Source organism: Hippoglossus hippoglossus, chromosome 8, assembly GCF_009819705.1.
Source record: "Hippoglossus hippoglossus isolate fHipHip1 chromosome 8, fHipHip1.pri, whole genome shotgun sequence".
NCBI classification, from domain to species: domain Eukaryota; kingdom Metazoa; phylum Chordata; class Actinopteri; order Pleuronectiformes; family Pleuronectidae; genus Hippoglossus; species Hippoglossus hippoglossus.
In genome coordinates this window covers 8,169,137-8,185,281 of record NC_047158.1, presented here as the reverse complement: position 1 = coordinate 8,185,281, position 16,145 = coordinate 8,169,137, and the positions used below count along the sequence as shown (strand labels likewise).

The 16,145-nt window shown below is 42.5% G+C and overlaps 2 protein-coding genes across 6 annotated transcripts; one reads left to right on the top strand and one right to left on the bottom strand.

Annotated features, from left to right (window-relative positions):
• The first annotated feature begins 252 nt into the window (after nt 1-252).
• apnl (actinoporin-like protein) lies at nt 253-1,885 on the top strand. Its single transcript, XM_034592122.1, has 3 exons — nt 253-409; nt 826-951; nt 1,049-1,885. The coding sequence occupies exons 2-3, from the start codon at nt 848-850 to the stop codon at nt 1,500-1,502; spliced, it is 558 nt and encodes a 185-aa protein (XP_034448013.1). The 5' UTR covers nt 253-409; nt 826-847; the 3' UTR covers nt 1,503-1,885.
• A 7,103-nt stretch (nt 1,886-8,988) lies between these two features.
• On the bottom strand, nt 8,989-14,107 carry ramp2 (receptor (G protein-coupled) activity modifying protein 2). 5 transcript variants are annotated; one of them, XM_034592119.1, is made up of 7 exons: nt 13,783-14,103; nt 12,919-12,984; nt 12,795-12,818; nt 11,228-12,622; nt 10,996-11,028; nt 10,643-10,820; nt 8,989-10,538 (listed from the first exon to the last, which is right to left on the bottom strand). In XM_034592119.1, exons 4-7 carry the CDS (start codon nt 11,364-11,366, stop codon nt 10,289-10,291), a joined length of 600 nt encoding a protein of 199 aa, XP_034448010.1. In that variant the 5' UTR covers nt 11,367-12,622; nt 12,795-12,818; nt 12,919-12,984; nt 13,783-14,103; the 3' UTR covers nt 8,989-10,288. The 5 variants fall into 5 exon arrangements, with proteins under 5 accessions (XP_034448010.1, XP_034448012.1, XP_034448009.1 ...); XM_034592121.1 differs by having other exon boundaries at nt 12,919-12,981; XM_034592118.1 differs by lacking the exon at nt 11,228-12,622 and having other exon boundaries at nt 12,919-12,981; nt 13,783-14,107.
• Between the last annotated feature and the right edge of the window lie 2,038 nt (nt 14,108-16,145).

Genomic DNA, 16,145 nt, shown 5'->3' with positions numbered 1-16,145 from the left:
CACAGGAATGAGATCTCCATATCACCTCAGTTTGTCACTCAGTCACTGAGGTACCCACATCCCCCCCTCGGGGGAGAAAATGACTGAGCTGAGAATATTATCCCATCTCACTCAACAGGTTTAGGATTCAAATTTAAACTGCTGGAAGCGGCTCAACTTTTCCACATAAACAGGGCGCGGTTGCTTTATCAGAGACGGAAAAACACAGGGTTTGTTCTCATAGTCTCCTGCTTGTGTGGGTTTAGGCTTACTGGTGAATATGAGCTGAAAGAGGGTGTGCCACCGTCCAACTGGGATTGTGTGCAAATGGGAGGGTTCGCTGAGTGATGCCATACATCCTCCGCCTCCTCCCTCTCAGGTAACTGTTCCCATTTTGGGATTAGGAATCGCAAGCAGAGGTGCTCGACAGGTAAGTCTCGAGACTTGTACAGAGAATGGCTCTTTAGCTCATGACTCATAAGAAATAAGGAATCGGTGGAGGTATATCCAAGCCTGATGGGGCATTTGTATAATTTGTGTCTGTGGATAGAATCTTTTTCTCTAGTGTGTTCACTCTAACTTCATTAGTGCACGGTGCTTGGTACTCTGTAGTGTCTGCAGCTCTTTTCTGATTCTTCACAACCTCACAAACTCTCAGTAGGCTCTGAAGTGCATCATTCATACTCAGTGCCAGTCTGTTTGAAGGTCAACATAATGCCAGTACAGATTGTCAGCAGAGCACAGGTCAGGGCGGATATTTTGTACCGTGCCAAGTGTGTTCGAGAAGTGCCCCTCACAGCTGTTTGATTCAGCTGGTTGACACCTTAACTGCCTTTGTTTTACAAGCGGATCTCACAGCCTTTGCAACATGTCGGAGTCAGCTGAAGCCGTGGCAGCCGACGTGAGCAGCAGGAGAAGTACTGTCATTGAAATCGCAAATGTCACCAACAACTACTGCCTCCTCAACCCCAGGTAAAACCAGACCCTGTTGGAATCATGTGTTTTTCAGATGCGCACAAAATGAAAAGGTATACGTCGATTCTTAATGCCTGTGCGTCTTTTTCTACAGGGTATACCTGGAGAACGGGGAGACTTACAACCCACCTCAGCCCACAGTGCGCCCTCTCAAGACCGAGGTTTGCACTTTCACCAAATCAGGCGGCAAAGCGACCGGCTGCGTTGGCGTGATGACCTACGACCTTTTCGAGCGGTCAAAGAACGACTACATCGAGACGCTGGCCATCATGTTTGCCGTTCCGTGGGACTACAACCTGTACAAGAACTGGTTTGCGGTGGGCATCTATAAGAAGGGTCGTAACTGCGATAAGGATTTGTACAAAGAAATGTACTATGACAAAACGCAGAATGGGTTTGTCAGGGAGGCAGCCAATGGGTCAGGGATCAATCACGTGGGCGACTACCTAGATATCAAGGCCACCATGTGTCCCCTTGGTAATTCCATCATGAAGGTGGAGGTGTGGGATAAGCTTTTCACACCCAACCCTAGCCAACATGCATATTAGAGACCCCTCCCCAACCTGGGCTTACATGTTTCCCAGCAGCAGAAGTCATACAATCCACCTCTAGCTTTTTCTAATGCAGTCGATATGCATGATTCAACAGATGTATTGTTGCTGACATGTGTCTGTATACCTGGGTATTACCTCTCAGTAAATCTGCTTAAGATCAGAGTTTAATTTGTTTATAAATCCAGGATGCAATATCCCCCTTTTATAGCCGAAGCCTCTGTCTGTTTCAATAGACTCCCAGTTTAAAATGGCATCTTTAGAAATGGAAATCAAAGGATGAGTCAGTGGAGGATGAGGGCAGCTTAATAAAACACACTGAGAGCTTGTTTGTATTTACCTTGACACTGTCATCAGAGAAATAAAGTAAACCTTTTTTTTTTGCTGAATCTATTTGTGTTTGAGTGTCTGTTGATTGAGTTTAGAGGAGTTTTTCAAAATAAATAAATATATATTAATAATGTTGAATGTAAAAATGATTATTTTTGTACTTTGGAGTTAAACTGAGATTTGGATAGACGAACCAAGACTGCAGGTTTTTTTCTCCGTATAGGGGCTGTGTGAGAGCAGCTTAGGGGGACACACCCTTTCTCGTGTTGCTCAACATTAAAGTACATCCGTCATCACTACACCAGCCGCTTTACATCGAAATATTATATATGAATCTAACCCTGTTTTTACATCCACCTAGGAATGTAAAGGAAGTTATGTTTTTATCTGCTTTTGTTTATTTAGTTTAGCTGGATTACACAAAAACAACTGCTTTTTATCAAATTTAGTGGAGGGGCGGGGCATGACCCAAGAAAGAACTCATAACAATTTGGTCCAGATCTGGATCAGGGGGCAGATCCAGGATTTTATACTTTTTACTTAATTTAAATTAAGGATCTTAATGGGTAAAATCAGGCGTATTAAGAATACTGATATTTATGAGTGTGTGTAATTTGATGCAGATCCAAATTTAAACGTGGTCTCAAAAGGGGACTGTTGGGCCTTGACGGAGGAATGCACTCCACTGAGGGCCCTTCTAGTTAAATTTGTTTTAAGATCCACTGTCCATCTCAAACATTTAATATAATTGTTGCCATTGGATTCATAACACTAATATTTTGTGTTAGTTTTCAGAAACTATAAATATTTGCAGTCCCGCCATCCCTGCTCAATAATCGTAAATAATGCCTCTGCAAACACTCAAATGTTAAAAGCGAGTTAATTCTTGGTTAAATGTGACCTTGTGTAATTTAAATCTCTTTTAACAGACTCGGTGCATCAGTGTTTTTACCCAGATTTTGGAGATAAAGAGGGTTTTTATTGCCTCCTGACAGAACAAGAGGGAACAGTAAAAACTCCTCAGTTATTGCTCGCAATGCAATCACTGGTTGGTTTTTATGAACCAGTAAACTCGAGGATAAAATGATCAGATACACCGGGGGGGTTTTATGATCTTAGCTGGGAGTATGAGGCAGTGGTGAAAGAGACAGGCATGGATTTGGGTGAGGACCCTGTTATTACGACTGCTCAGCGACTCGCTCACTTAACGCCGCATTATTCTTTAATTGGGCAGAAATGACAATCTTGATGTGTCGTCTCATCATCAAAGAACTAGTTTCGCCGTAATGGCTCAACCAATTCTCCGCGGGTACAATCATTAACCTCTGGAAAAAATGTGGGGTTGTGAGGCAGGAGGCAGAATACCGGCTCTTCATTTCCATCGCAGGCAAAGTTATCTGGTTCCTGGATCCTATTTACAATCTCAACACTGCATTCCTGATTCTGTTTTCCCATTAGATTCGGGATGCTTTTGCAGCGTTTACTGTTGCAGCCACAAAGAAAGCCTAGATCAAAAGGGTTTTGCTCACTGTCACCATTGCATTTGCATAAAAGCCATACATAATATAGAGGAATAAACTAGGCCTGTTTAGGCTCAATCTCTGAAGCATTGTGGAGGGGGGTATTGGAGAAATGACACACTGTCCCTATAAACAGATGGGGACACTAAGCAGAAACTTGTTTGTCGGAAACCGGATGAGTTCCCGCACATTTTCTTTCACATTTTCCCTTTGAGCTTCTCCTCTGTGTTTACTGCACCTGCACCTAAGTCTTCTTTCATATCGTGCGTTATGTTGTTGACTGTATGCCTTCATTGGTATGTACAGTATGTGTGTTTGCATGCTTTTGTGATGAGCATCTCTAAGAGCAGGTACACTCGCACCTGCACATGCAGATATGGATATTTTATAGCAAATAAAGGCCTTTGTGCATTATGTGATTTGTATTTGGGTTTGAAAAAAAATTGTTGGGCACCAGTGTGGGATTAGACGTCTTAAACAGGAAACAAAGGGATATGTGAAAAATGTATTTTCCCTGTGTAGATAAACATAAGCAGCTCAGCATCATGTGGATTGAAACGGAAGCTATTCATCACTAAAGAGGAGTGAATCTATCTGTTTCTCTTGGTAAAGGCTTCTGTCTGAAATCCTAAGTGCAGGTGCACCATGCGGGTTGGCCTCATCTTTTCATGAGACAGAAATCAGGTGATCGTGCAAAAACAACAGCGAGGCTCCGGTTAAACTCACTGCAGGGAGATGAGCAGAGGTGAGTGAGAGGAAATGATTGTTCTGGAAGAAAAATCTCAGAGGGACATAAGAGAGGAAAACCTGAGAAAACCTCAGTTGAGACCAAGAAACTCTTTCAACCTCATACAGCCTTTTTAAATTGTGCATGTACACTATTTTCTGTCTTTTGCACCAAAAAGAAAATACAATGAGAAATAAAACGAGGACATCTTCTCTCTTTTTCTACCTGAAGTAGGTTGTTTTTTTGTCTCTGTTTATCATCACCATCTGTGCCCATGGAAAATAAATTAAAGTTTAAATTTTTCTCACATTCTCAGACGTCTTGCGCCGATCGTCACAAAGCTGCCTAGAGTCAGATCATAAAATGTTATTTGCATAAAAGGGTTCAGCTCTCAAGGTTGTTTGAATTTCTCTCTCTCTGTTTGCTTTGAAATTAATTTCTCAGTGCAAGAGAACTGGGTGGTGTATTGACTCAAACTGGGAGTAACCAAACAGAAGAAAAAGACGGGCACATTTCAGTGACCTGAGAGCCGCAGCTCTTTAAACAGCCTAAGCCGCTGCATACCTGTGACCACAGCTGCAAATGGGAAAATAATAGATTCTTCTTCTCCCTCAAAGTGAATAGAAGTGCACTTAGAAGCTGCAGTTTTAAGGGCCTTCAATGACAGAATATGCTCTCATGGACTGCCATCTAGAGGCCACGTCTGGTACCCACACAGGGTTCCCCACAAATGACTACTCTGACTAGGAAAACCTTGAAAAAAGCTATTTTAAAAAAACCTGGTTCAAAATATTTTCAAAACTATCTCGCTGTAACTCTGTATATAATGTGAAATATGTGGTGTTTATCGATGTTTTTTAAGGTGAAAAGTCCTTTATAATGGGCAGGCAGTGGTATTACTGGTGCTCACCCCGTGCTCCTCTGTTATTCCTGGTTTCAAACGTGTCTTGACATCCAGCCGGGTCCGGTTCACTCCCTCTGCCCTGATGTGTGTCAGACTGGCAACAAGCGCCTGCAGCCCCGTCATCGGAGCTCAGTCACAGGCCTCAATCTCACTCAGCCTCCCCCGGGGGCGACTCTACGAGAGGGTAAAACAATAAAATCTGATATATTATTATCAGGCTAGGCCGGAGTTGCATTGTTTGTTTGGTTTGTCAGATTTTCTGCGGATCGCATTTCATCACTCTCGTCCTTCAGATGAGATGCGAGGGCCGGAGGTCATGTTACTCCTGGCAGGCTTTGGAAATTGTCTCATCCTGTTAGTTTGTTATTTTGAAACTTCTCAGCATGCACAGTGACACAGATGTGTATCGTGCAACAATACCGATATCTCGAGGGAGGGAAACACAAACTGTTCTCTACAGTAACTCTTGACATTATTAAAAGAAACCGAGCTGCCACAGTGTTTCTTTAGCAGCAATATGTTGTCATCAATATTGAGCTTCAAAATGTTAAGTTAAGACAATTTATACAATTCTTTTTGTGTTTTTCTATTAATACTCATTTAAATATTGGTTTATATTGAGGTTTACAGAAATAACATCCAATGCTAACTCATAGGAATAAACTACAGTGTGTGAATCACACTGTTTTATTTCATGAAAACAAACTATTTAAAAAAGCTATGAGCTGCACATTTCAACATGAAACTGCTTTAATTAATGTGTTTATGTTAATAATGGATCACATATACAAGTGTGAGTGAGATGTCATTTAAAGTGATGCAGTTCCTCTCACTCTGTGGAGCTTTATCACAACTTTCCGCTCGTTCTTTTGGTTTCCTGGGACTTTAATGTTCACTCTCACTACATCAGTTTTGTCTGTTTTCAGTAAAAGAAAAGAAAAGCAAGTCAGAGGGAAAAGCAACAACCTGCAGACAGACTGAGTGACTATATTTAACATAGTGGAGCAATTAGTGAAACTAAATATTCTAGTCAGTAGAGACCAAAAATCTAAATAGAAACTATTATTGCTCAGTGTCTTCCAGGTGTGTAGCTAAGCAGCTGTTTATTAACAAGTTCCCCGTATTAAAGGTGATAACATGTCGGTGTTGTACTTACTGCTTGTTTCTGCTGCCCCCAAGTGGCAGAACATTTTGTTACTCCAGGTTTAATAAATGAATCATGAGGATTTGTTGATTTCTAACTTAAACCCAACATTGCACAAGAGAGTTTTCGTGTGTCTACATGTGGCCCTTCATGTCTTCAGTGATGAAATGGACCTCCTCGAGCCACCACAGGACATCTGCTCATCCACTGTTTATTTACTCGTTTCTGCTCTGTCCTCTCTGTCTGAGATAAACCAGGCGACCAACATCTGCTCCTTCTTTTATGTGTCACTTGACACAGATTCCTGATCTGGAATAACAAGCAAGTAGACCCTCAATTTTCTTCTAATCTAGCTTTGCAACGATTTCATAAACAGATGCTGTTCTTTTTGCAGTTTTTTTGTTCTCTGTTGTCGCCAATAGCATCTTTTACATAATAACTCAGAGCTGCCTGCCCAGCAAACTTGGATGTGGTGACACTGCTCGTTATTCATGTCCATTTTCTGATTCTGTTAACCCCAACTCTCTCTTGTTATTTCTGAGGTGGAAAAGCTTTACCCTTGAAGTTGCAGCTGGAGATTTGTTCCAGAAATAAATTCACCATTATCTTCATCAAACCGTTGATTGACCTTCACAGGTTGTTGCTGGCTTTGCTCCTTTCCCATCGCCGCTGGACAACTGGTGAGTGTATCTCCGTCTTGCCACTCATATGTCCATATGCATTAGAACACGGTTGTTCATTTGAATTTACTCCGAGTGACTGAGTAGCAGTGTTGATGTCGAGCCTACTTGTATGTAAAGTCGTCTGCTGCCATCATGGTGTCATCCAGCTGAAGGGTCAGCTCTGACGCAGTAGGGCCAGCTGCTGAGATCTCGCACTACAAAGTAATTACTCATGTCACACTGAATGACTCGCTTCAGTGGGCGCGATCTTTTAATTCTTTATCAAGTTTGACAAACTTTAGTATGCACATGCTCCAGTAAACTATTGAAACATCATGCAAATTGAAACATCCATAAATCAAATGAGATGCTGAAAACCCAACAATAACTTGGCATGGGCTGCTCCAGGAAGTTGACTTTCTCTCTTGCAGCTGTGGAGGTGGATGTGGTGCTGCCCAATACTCCTTCACCTGAAGCAGTGAAGCTGACACTATCCGACACCGACAATGCCAAAAGTCTCCGTCAGCAACTGCTGCCAAGTAGACCAACAGTTGATGTACAAACGCCCTTACCTGCCGCCCTTCCACCACCTCTGCCAGACCTCTGGGACGAGACAGAAATCAGCTCCCACGGTTCGAAGACCCAGAGGTTACAGAGTCGAAAACCCACCCACCCACCCACCACCCTGCAGCTGGAGACACAGCTGAGGCATGCGAGTGAGATCAGTGCAGTGTCTGTGCAGCAGTCTTTGTCCTCAGTTTTATAAATATATATTCATATGTCTACAGCTGTGCCATAAAAAATTTTTTTGCAAAGTCAGCTTAATTGAAGCCACAATGGAGAATCCTGCTCCGACCTCCGGAGCCACGGCCACCCCTTTACTTTCCTCCATTTCCTTTGTTGTCCAGCTTTATGTTCCTCCATGCCCAATAATGCTGAATGCACAGAATAGTTTTTCTATAGACTAAGCATGTGCACATAAAAAATAAAATGTTTGTAAAAACAAGATCTGCAGGTCACATTGGTTTTATGATGGTGTCACTGGAAGTGAAAAAAGTAAGACTAATTGAGAAAACAGTTAACAAGTAGCAATTTACATTTAGCTTTTTCCCACGTTTGTTTTTTCTGCAGCTTCAGCGAGATTCAGATTTAAGGTGGAGATCTTTGTGAAGGGCAGTGACTGCTCATGGTTTGCACAACATAGATATTTTTTTGTGTTGCACGATTTGGAAGTCTAAGTGATAAAGATACTACCAGGAATTAAAGGCCTAATCTTAAAGTTGCCATAATTTATAGATGTGTAGTCATGTAATCATTGATAATGCAACTATAATCTACTTGCACAGACAAAATGGTTCGTTATAGTCACTTATTATTTGTAAATCTGTCTGCATAATACTCATTACATGTTATCCTGAGTATCCACCCCTGCACTTTGGTCAATGCTGGCAAGCAATATTGCTGAATCATTAAGTAGTTTGATACCTTACCACTTGCAACCACTGGAGGGCAGAGTTTACTGGCCTGGTTTAGTTTGTGGCAACTCCATTTGAATGTGGACCCTGAGCATTTGTCTCCTATACTGATCATGCGCACATATGGTTTAGTGCAACAACTGATGAAATGTGACTGATAAAATATGATTAATATGGCTTTCACAATCACACATTGCATTTAACTGTCTGAAATGTTTCTGGCGTGTTGCAGTAGTGAGGAGCAACACAGAGCAGGATGAGATCAGACGGGGGTGGGGATGAGGATGGCCCGACATCCAGAGGGGAGGAAGGTCACCAAACACACTTTCCCACCCAGCCCTGCCAGACACGCACACACACACACGCACACGCACACACATTGTACACACAAACATAGGCCCACCCTGCAGAGTTGTGTGTGCCAGATGAGGGTGTGATACATGACTGCTGTCACCGCTTCCCTCATTGCATGTCTGTGGAGACTATGCAATGCGCTATGCTATGCACTTGCACGTCAATCCAGCCCATACAGCTTACTGGAGATACAGTGAAACTCTACCTGGAGCACAAAGCAATGCCATCTGCACTGCGCTGAGGGGAAATGATGGTGTTTAATCAAATACTGACAAAGTTTAAAGGGCCCTTTTGCTAGAAAGATGTCACATCTCTGTGAACATGGAACAAATAAACAGCTAACCAAAGAAGGGAGTCAAAGTAGAGCCAACATTCCAACTGTAGTTTTAATTGTATAAAATATAAAAAGTACATACAGTACATGGTGTGAGAGCAGGCAGGGTGTGTTCTCACAGACAGCACAGTAAGTCCTGACAATAGCAGAAAAATAACACAGTATATAAATACACATTTGGTTCCAAATCTGAAAGCGCTTACAATGGCTTTATCGTCATAACAACACATACCCGAGGGTATCAAGATTCAAGCAAAAGATAGCAAGCTTATCTTCTTGTCATCGATCAGTGTTTATCACTATGCTGCACAGACAAACTAAATATGTCCCTTTGTCTGAACTGGACTGAGACGTTAGATACACTTCGTTCAGCTCATCAATATAAGATCGTGAGGATTGTCACAGTGAAAGTGCTTAAGGATTCAATACTATTCAAGAAATAGACAATACCAGGAAAAGGATCTCCCTCTCTGGGCGTACCCATTCATTGTGTCCCATCTGTAACCTCTGACCCCCCCAACCATATGCTCTGACTCACGTAACCACATCCATACATCACACTATACTCCGTTTCCTGTTCCCCCTGTGTACACGTAGATGACCATTTGCATATATCAAAGTACGAACGCATACCTGTACTCAGATCAGCCTTGGTTTGAATAGTACGTCGTCTAATTAGTGGCTCAAAGCAGAGTTAAGTTTGAAGAGCTCACGAGTTCAGCAATAAGTAATCATTTCAGAATCTTGTCTTTTACCGAGACAGATGGTGTCAGACTTAACGAGGACTGTCAGCAAATATATATTTTTGCAAGCTCTAGAGCTTTTGTCATCATAAACCTGAAAATTGTGTTCTCTATTTCAAATAGAGCCGTTTTCCGAACATGTGCATCCAGTTTGGATGTAACCAAAACCATCAGTGTTCCGATTTCCAGTCGGTGGTTGAAAGCAAATCTTTTGTCACAGTCTCTCTTCTTTAAAAGTGTTAATGAGATACAGTACATGAATTAATAATAACAAAGGATTTTGTCACAGTTAGCGTCTGTTAACACCAGGGAGTTTGTCGCTGATCAGCCACAGAATATGACATTATTAACTCTGGGTCAGAAGTGTCTATTGATCGGTTTTCTCTGCTGCTGATGTTTCAGAATTCCTCAGAGAAGTGAAGTGCAGGTAAACTTGTCCGAGACAGTCACTCCTCTGAAAGCTCACCGGTGCGATTAAAGAGCGGCAGCAGCCTGCGTGTAAACAAGCAGTCCTCGAGTTGGGAGAATAGACAGAGCATAGGTCCAAAATCGTGATTTCCCTGGTGACTGTGAACCAAGACTTGAGATCCTCAGTAGCTGCCATCGCCATTCTTAGTTTTGAACACCACAAGGATGACCATGACCGGGATCAGGCAGATGGGAGTTACCACCAGGGCTAAGACGACGACTGGCGGCGGGTCGGTCAACTCCTCTGCTGGACAATCCTGGAAGAACCTGGTGTGAATGTCCACAAAGGTCTCTTCCACCAGCGGGTTGGGCCACGGGATCAAGAGACAGTCAGACATCTCCTCTGTGCAATGGCTTAGGTTACTGTACAAACTGCAGCGTGGAGACAGGGAGAATATGGAAGGGGATTCAGAAATTTAGTAAAAATGTATATATTTCAAATGTCAAAAACTGCAGACACTGAACTCACTGCTTACCCGCTCACGTTACCCCAAATGCACCAGTCAGTGCTGTTTAGTGACGCCATTGAACTCTCAAAAGTGTTGAGACATAAATGGCCAATCAGGGTTGACAGGCAATCCATTGTTGGAGCACCGTACATATCACTACAGAAGTTGCATATATCCGGGCAACGGTGAGTATCATTCCCACAAGCTGCAATGAAATAGTTTACAAAAAGAAAGAGAAAGCAACATAAACAGATTAGAAAATGACAGTAAAGATGCGTTGCACACAAAGAAGATCTGCATTGAATTCTGAAATTTGGATGTTCACAGGATGACATACAAGTTTGCGTGGCTATCTGTGGTTAAAAGGTCATGTCACCTACCAAATGGCACGGTAGCCACTCCATAAGTGGTGTCTGAGAGGGAGAAAAGTCCGATTTTTAGATTAAAAACATTTAGAGTAAACTATACAGGCTATCATGTGAAAACATTCTAATTCAGTTCATTAAGTTTCCATACAAAAAGAATTCCTTATCATGAGCTATGAGTCTCTTTCACTGAGACTGTGCTGAAGCAGGCATTTTGCAGCTGTAGAGAGGGAGACCACACACTCACCGGAGAGAAAGGAGAGGAATACCCCAATGAAACCAAGTGCTCCATTCATGTCAGAAGAAAACGAATAAAGGTGCGATTCCCCCAGCTGATGACCATGTATAATAAACCTACACGTCTTAGTCTGTGTACAGCGAGGCATAACAGGAAACCCGGCAGGATGGAAGAGACGCAGTGTAACCTTCGGTTACCAGATGTCCAAACAGTGTTACCCGCGGTTACCAGATGTTCTTCGAAGATCTGTCTGACGGCCCTGCGCCTTGGCAGCAGTGCTTCCCCTCTCCAACACGCGTTTCTTTAGGACTTTCTTCCTTTTTAAAGGGGTGGAGGCAACAAAGATTGTCTTCTCCATTCTCCCAAATAAAAGGGAGCACACCCAAGCTGGGCTGGACTCACATCTGAAAACCCTTACTCTTTAACTCTTGTTCTGCTTTTTAGTCTCAGTTTCTCACAGTCGACGGCCTGGCCAGCTCACAGCATGTGATTTATTTGCCTTTTGGGCTGCCTCTGCCAAATAGGAAACATAAGTAAACATTTAGGGCTTTAGCGTTTTGGGGTGGAAGTAATCATGACGCTGCAGGGTGTGCTGTGCAGACAGCCTGGATTTCATATCTAGGTTAATTTGACCAAACCTGGAACAAGTTGTTAGACACAGCTGACGGGCTGTTTAAAAGCAGATATTTCCACCATAGCTGTGGCAAGTGTTTGTTCTTTTCTGTCACGAGCAGCTCACCAGTGTGTCTCATCTACGAGGTAGTTTCTCACTGTCACCACTCACAACTTTAAAAGAGCAGTGAGAGAGAGAGAGAGAGAGAGAGAGAGAGAGAGAGAGGTGGCTTCATTGATTGAATGATAAATGAAATGCACGGCTCGTGTTTTCTCATGACCAGCTCGTTCATTTATTTCACTGGATCCACATGTTGGGCCTCTCACAACATCTGTTTGCCGAGCAGCATTTTGATTTAGTAATGACATCAGGAAATGTGTCTTTTCAGCAGAGGAGGAGCTCAGAGTTTGGGGGGAGTTGGCAGGGGAAGGAGGGGGGACAGTCAGGGGAAAGGAGAAAAAAAAAAAAGGGAAGGCACAGGATGAGGAACAGCGAAAGGGGCGCTGCTCCAAAGTTCCAGTTGTTTCACAACTCTGAGTTCATGCGTTGATCACAGACGTTGCATGGGGTGAATGACGAACAAATTCAGGAAGTGGAGCCAGGTGGGGGCTGCTCATAATGAGGTTTCAGTTAACCTTTAACCCCAAACCATTATGGACCTTTTATCTGCTGTTGCTGACCCCCACACTGGTAGAGACCTCCCCAGGAGTTTTTCTTGGATTCTCAAGATAATACACACAAGGAGATCTTGGCAGAAAACAGTATCTCCGAGCTCTGCTTTCTCTGTGTGTCTGTTCCAGGCCAAGAAAATGGATGTAAGGAAATGACCCAAAACCACCCCCCACTGGACTCAAACACATAATCCCTATTTGAAATATACATTGAATATATATATATACAGACACACAGACATGTTGTCGACTGTTGACAATAACGTTAAATAGAAAAAGGTTGTAAACTTACTGGCAGTCACTACTGAGTGATACCCTGTCGAGAAATGGCATTGGGTTAGTCAACGCATTCATTTTAATGCATGTGATCAACATATATATATATATAAATGTATTTATATATTTCTTCAACATACCTATGGTTGTGGCAGGTTGTACAGCTAAGTGTTCAGCTACCAGACCATCCACTGTCGTGCATCCTGCTGTAACAGATATAAAACAATGGGAAAACAGAACATTGAAATAAGGATGGAAAGTATGAAATGCTGCAATCCAGTAAACAGTACATACAAATATAATGAAGTATTTGGAAAAACATATAGGTACATAGAGGTATATACAGTTATTATCCAATATATGTAATTATAATCCAGTACATACAAACTGTGAAAGTAAGAAGGTATAGAATAGAATAGAATAGAATAGAATAGAATAGAAACTCTTCATTGTCATTGTATTGTACAAAATAAAACAAAATGATGTGTGCTACTTCTGGTTTGGTACTCTAATGTTAAAATAACCCATTGCACACAACATATCATGTAGTTAAAAGTAAAGGAAATAGCCTGTGGAATAAACTGTGAAGCAAACAGGTCACTGTATCCTCCCTTTCTGTGCTTCTGCTTTACGGAAATCTAAATATATCCAACACAAAGATTATTGAAATATACAATCCATGTCCTTCTTACGTGAATAATACATGTATTATCTTATTTAATAGATACAAGCAATGATGAAAATTGTTGAAAATTGTTATAGCCTGCCCTACACTGATGATAACATTTTCAACATCTACTACATGTTGTCACGGCATGATCACACTCACTACGTGACAGTTAAGTATAAAGGTATAAACCTTAATCATGAGACAAGCTAAGCTCCTTTCTTAAAAGCCACACAATACCACTGAAAGCCCCCAAAGCATTCCTCCTGAGAGGTGAGACAGAGGGCAAGAAAAGAAGTTATACTGTAGCGTATATCATGCTGGATCCTCGACTTACCCCAGAAGAGAAGAGCCACAAACCAGCCAGAGAACATGGGTGAGAGGCTGGTGGCTGTCATTGTGCCTGACAGTGGTCTGAGCGTCCTCACTGGTGCGTAGGGATTACATATCTCAACCTTTTCGCAGGAAGGCTCTATAAAGCAACAGGAAGCTCCCATTTCCCAGGAAGGGTGGATTTACACAACAGAGCAGGGAGACTCAGATAAGCTCAAAACTACTGTGGTCCATTGGTGCACCACCATCTCTCTCTCTCTCTCTCTCTCTCTCTCTTTATCTATTTCCTTCACTCATCCCTCCCTCTGCTTCCAATCACAAAGTGAGAAGTTTGGGAGACCCCCCTCATCTCTCTCTCTCTCTCTCTCTCTCTCTCTCTCTCTCTCTCTCTCTCTCTCTCTCTCTCTCTCTCTCTCTCTCTCTCTCTCTGCATGTGTGTGTGTGTGTGTGTGTGTGTGTGTGTGGGTGTGTGTTAGCACCAGTGGCCAACTCACAGGGTGAGATGTATGATTGTTAATCAAAAATCCCCAAAACCCATCTGATACTACTATTGTCCCAGAAATGAGTAATTCATATAAACAGCAAAAATCAATGTTATATAACGTTGAATGGCGTTTTAAAGGTGTGCGCCACAGTGTTAGTATTTTACTTCTTGATCTTGGGCTCTAATGATGACACTCTGATTTCCTCACACACGCAGTAGTATTCTCCAAGACCTGCAACTCTGATGTGTATTGGTTCCCATTTAATTTCATTGGAAAGTACGTGTTCCAGATCTTGACTTCTGTTTTTTTGTTGTTGTTGAAGAGCATAACATTTATGGTGCATGACTGGCGTTGGTGAGTCAGGAATATGTTGTTTTATGCTGTTACACCATCGGTGATGATGACGAGCATCCCCCCCCCCTTCTCTCTCTCTCTTCAGACCACATCTGCGTCTGACAGAACACTGAGCTTCTGTGGTAATGAGACACAGCAGGGATCTCCACTAGTGTTGATGCGCTTGTCGGCGCCACTGAATGGCGAGAGTTCTCAGCTGCCAGGGCTTGGGACGACGCCAGGTGACTTGGGGGCCACAGTAAACCTTATTTCTGATAAAGGAGGCTGCTCTTTTTTTTTATCTGACTGATACAATGTTTGAAAGTCCCACAAATAGGAACTGAAACATTTACCTGAATTGATTTTTTTTAAGAGCATTAGGAGACTATAGCTGTGTCTCAATTCAGGGGCGTAATCCTACGTAGGCTGTATTTGAAGACCGATTGTGTCACAGCAGCTCGACTTGGCTGTCCCATTCCGAAGGCTTTTTCAAATGCGGCCGACAAATACGTCCTTCCATCGCCGAGAAACGAAGGCTCAAATGGATGGATCCTTCTCTGGCCAACCTATCCCAGGATTCATCGCACTTCAGTGACGAACCATTGGTAATGAAGCCGGAAAGCGACAAAGCGCCAATGCTTGAGTCTCGCTCTGTCACCATGCAACAGCAATAAGGGCGGGACGATCATGGAGGGCTTCTGTTGAGACTGTCTCAACTCGGTTCGGCCTTCGTGGTCTATGAAGCTCATCAGAAAGATGCAGCCCCTGAATTGGGACACAGCTCATATTCACGGGGTGGACATTTTCCTCTGACACCCCGCCCTTGGGAGGATGCTCAAATGCTAATGCATTGTTATGAACAGAATAATGTTGTAGCTACTGCTGTGATCCAGGTTAATAAGTCAAACAAACACAGAGTGTCTGACAAACTGTTATTATTGCACAAGCCCTTAACTGATCAGCAACTGCAAAGACAATAGATAATCAAAACCTGGAGCACACAGTTTACATTACACAGAATTAAAAACTTCCTGCCGATTATCGCCTCGCTCCCCACACGCTTATCTTCCTGGTTGCTTTTGTTTGACAGTTCAGTATCAGTGTTGGACGACTTCATAATAAACACGGCAAACACGCAATATCAACTCAGATACTTTAGGTTGCTGAATGCATAATTAATAACCAGGGGAAATACGAAGCATAAACAACAGAGTCAGAGAGCAACACCAACACAGTGATCAGAGAGAGGGGCACTCAGGTCACGTTTGTATAGCTGTATAGTTTCTTTGTAAGAAACGAAAAACATTCCCAGAGAGGTTTCTTTATCCAAGTTAGACATGTATGTGAGCATGTATTGTGTCATATCATAAAAAAGTAACTGAACAGTGCCATCTTGTGAGTCAGAGAAGCAGCATTTCTTTGGTTTCCTTCAATCCTTCAGAGGTTTATTTTGAAAAAAAAAAAAAGAACTAGACAATGTATTAGATCATTGAAAATGTTGACAGAATAACACGCATTCACATATTTATAACTCATGAGAGGAAGTGAC

Excerpts from the sequence above, each read along its gene's own strand:
- ramp2 (XM_034592117.1), bottom strand. The coding sequence starts at position 13,942 with ATGGGAGCTTCCTGTTGCTTTATAGAGCCTTCCTGCGAAAAGGTTGAG. Across the intron at positions 12,985-13,782 it reads TGTGGCTCTTCTCTTCTGGG|CAGGATGCACGACAGTGGAT; the intron begins GTAAGTCGAGGA and ends TATCTGTTACAG. Across the intron at positions 10,821-10,995 it reads AGTGGCTACCGTGCCATTTG|CTTGTGGGAATGATACTCAC; the intron begins GTAGGTGACATG and ends ATTTCATTGCAG.
- apnl (XM_034592122.1), top strand. The coding sequence starts at position 848 with ATGTCGGAGTCAGCTGAAGCCGTGGCAGCCGACGTGAGCAGCAGGAGA. Across the intron at positions 952-1,048 it reads TACTGCCTCCTCAACCCCAG|GGTATACCTGGAGAACGGGG; the intron begins GTAAAACCAGAC and ends CTTTTTCTACAG.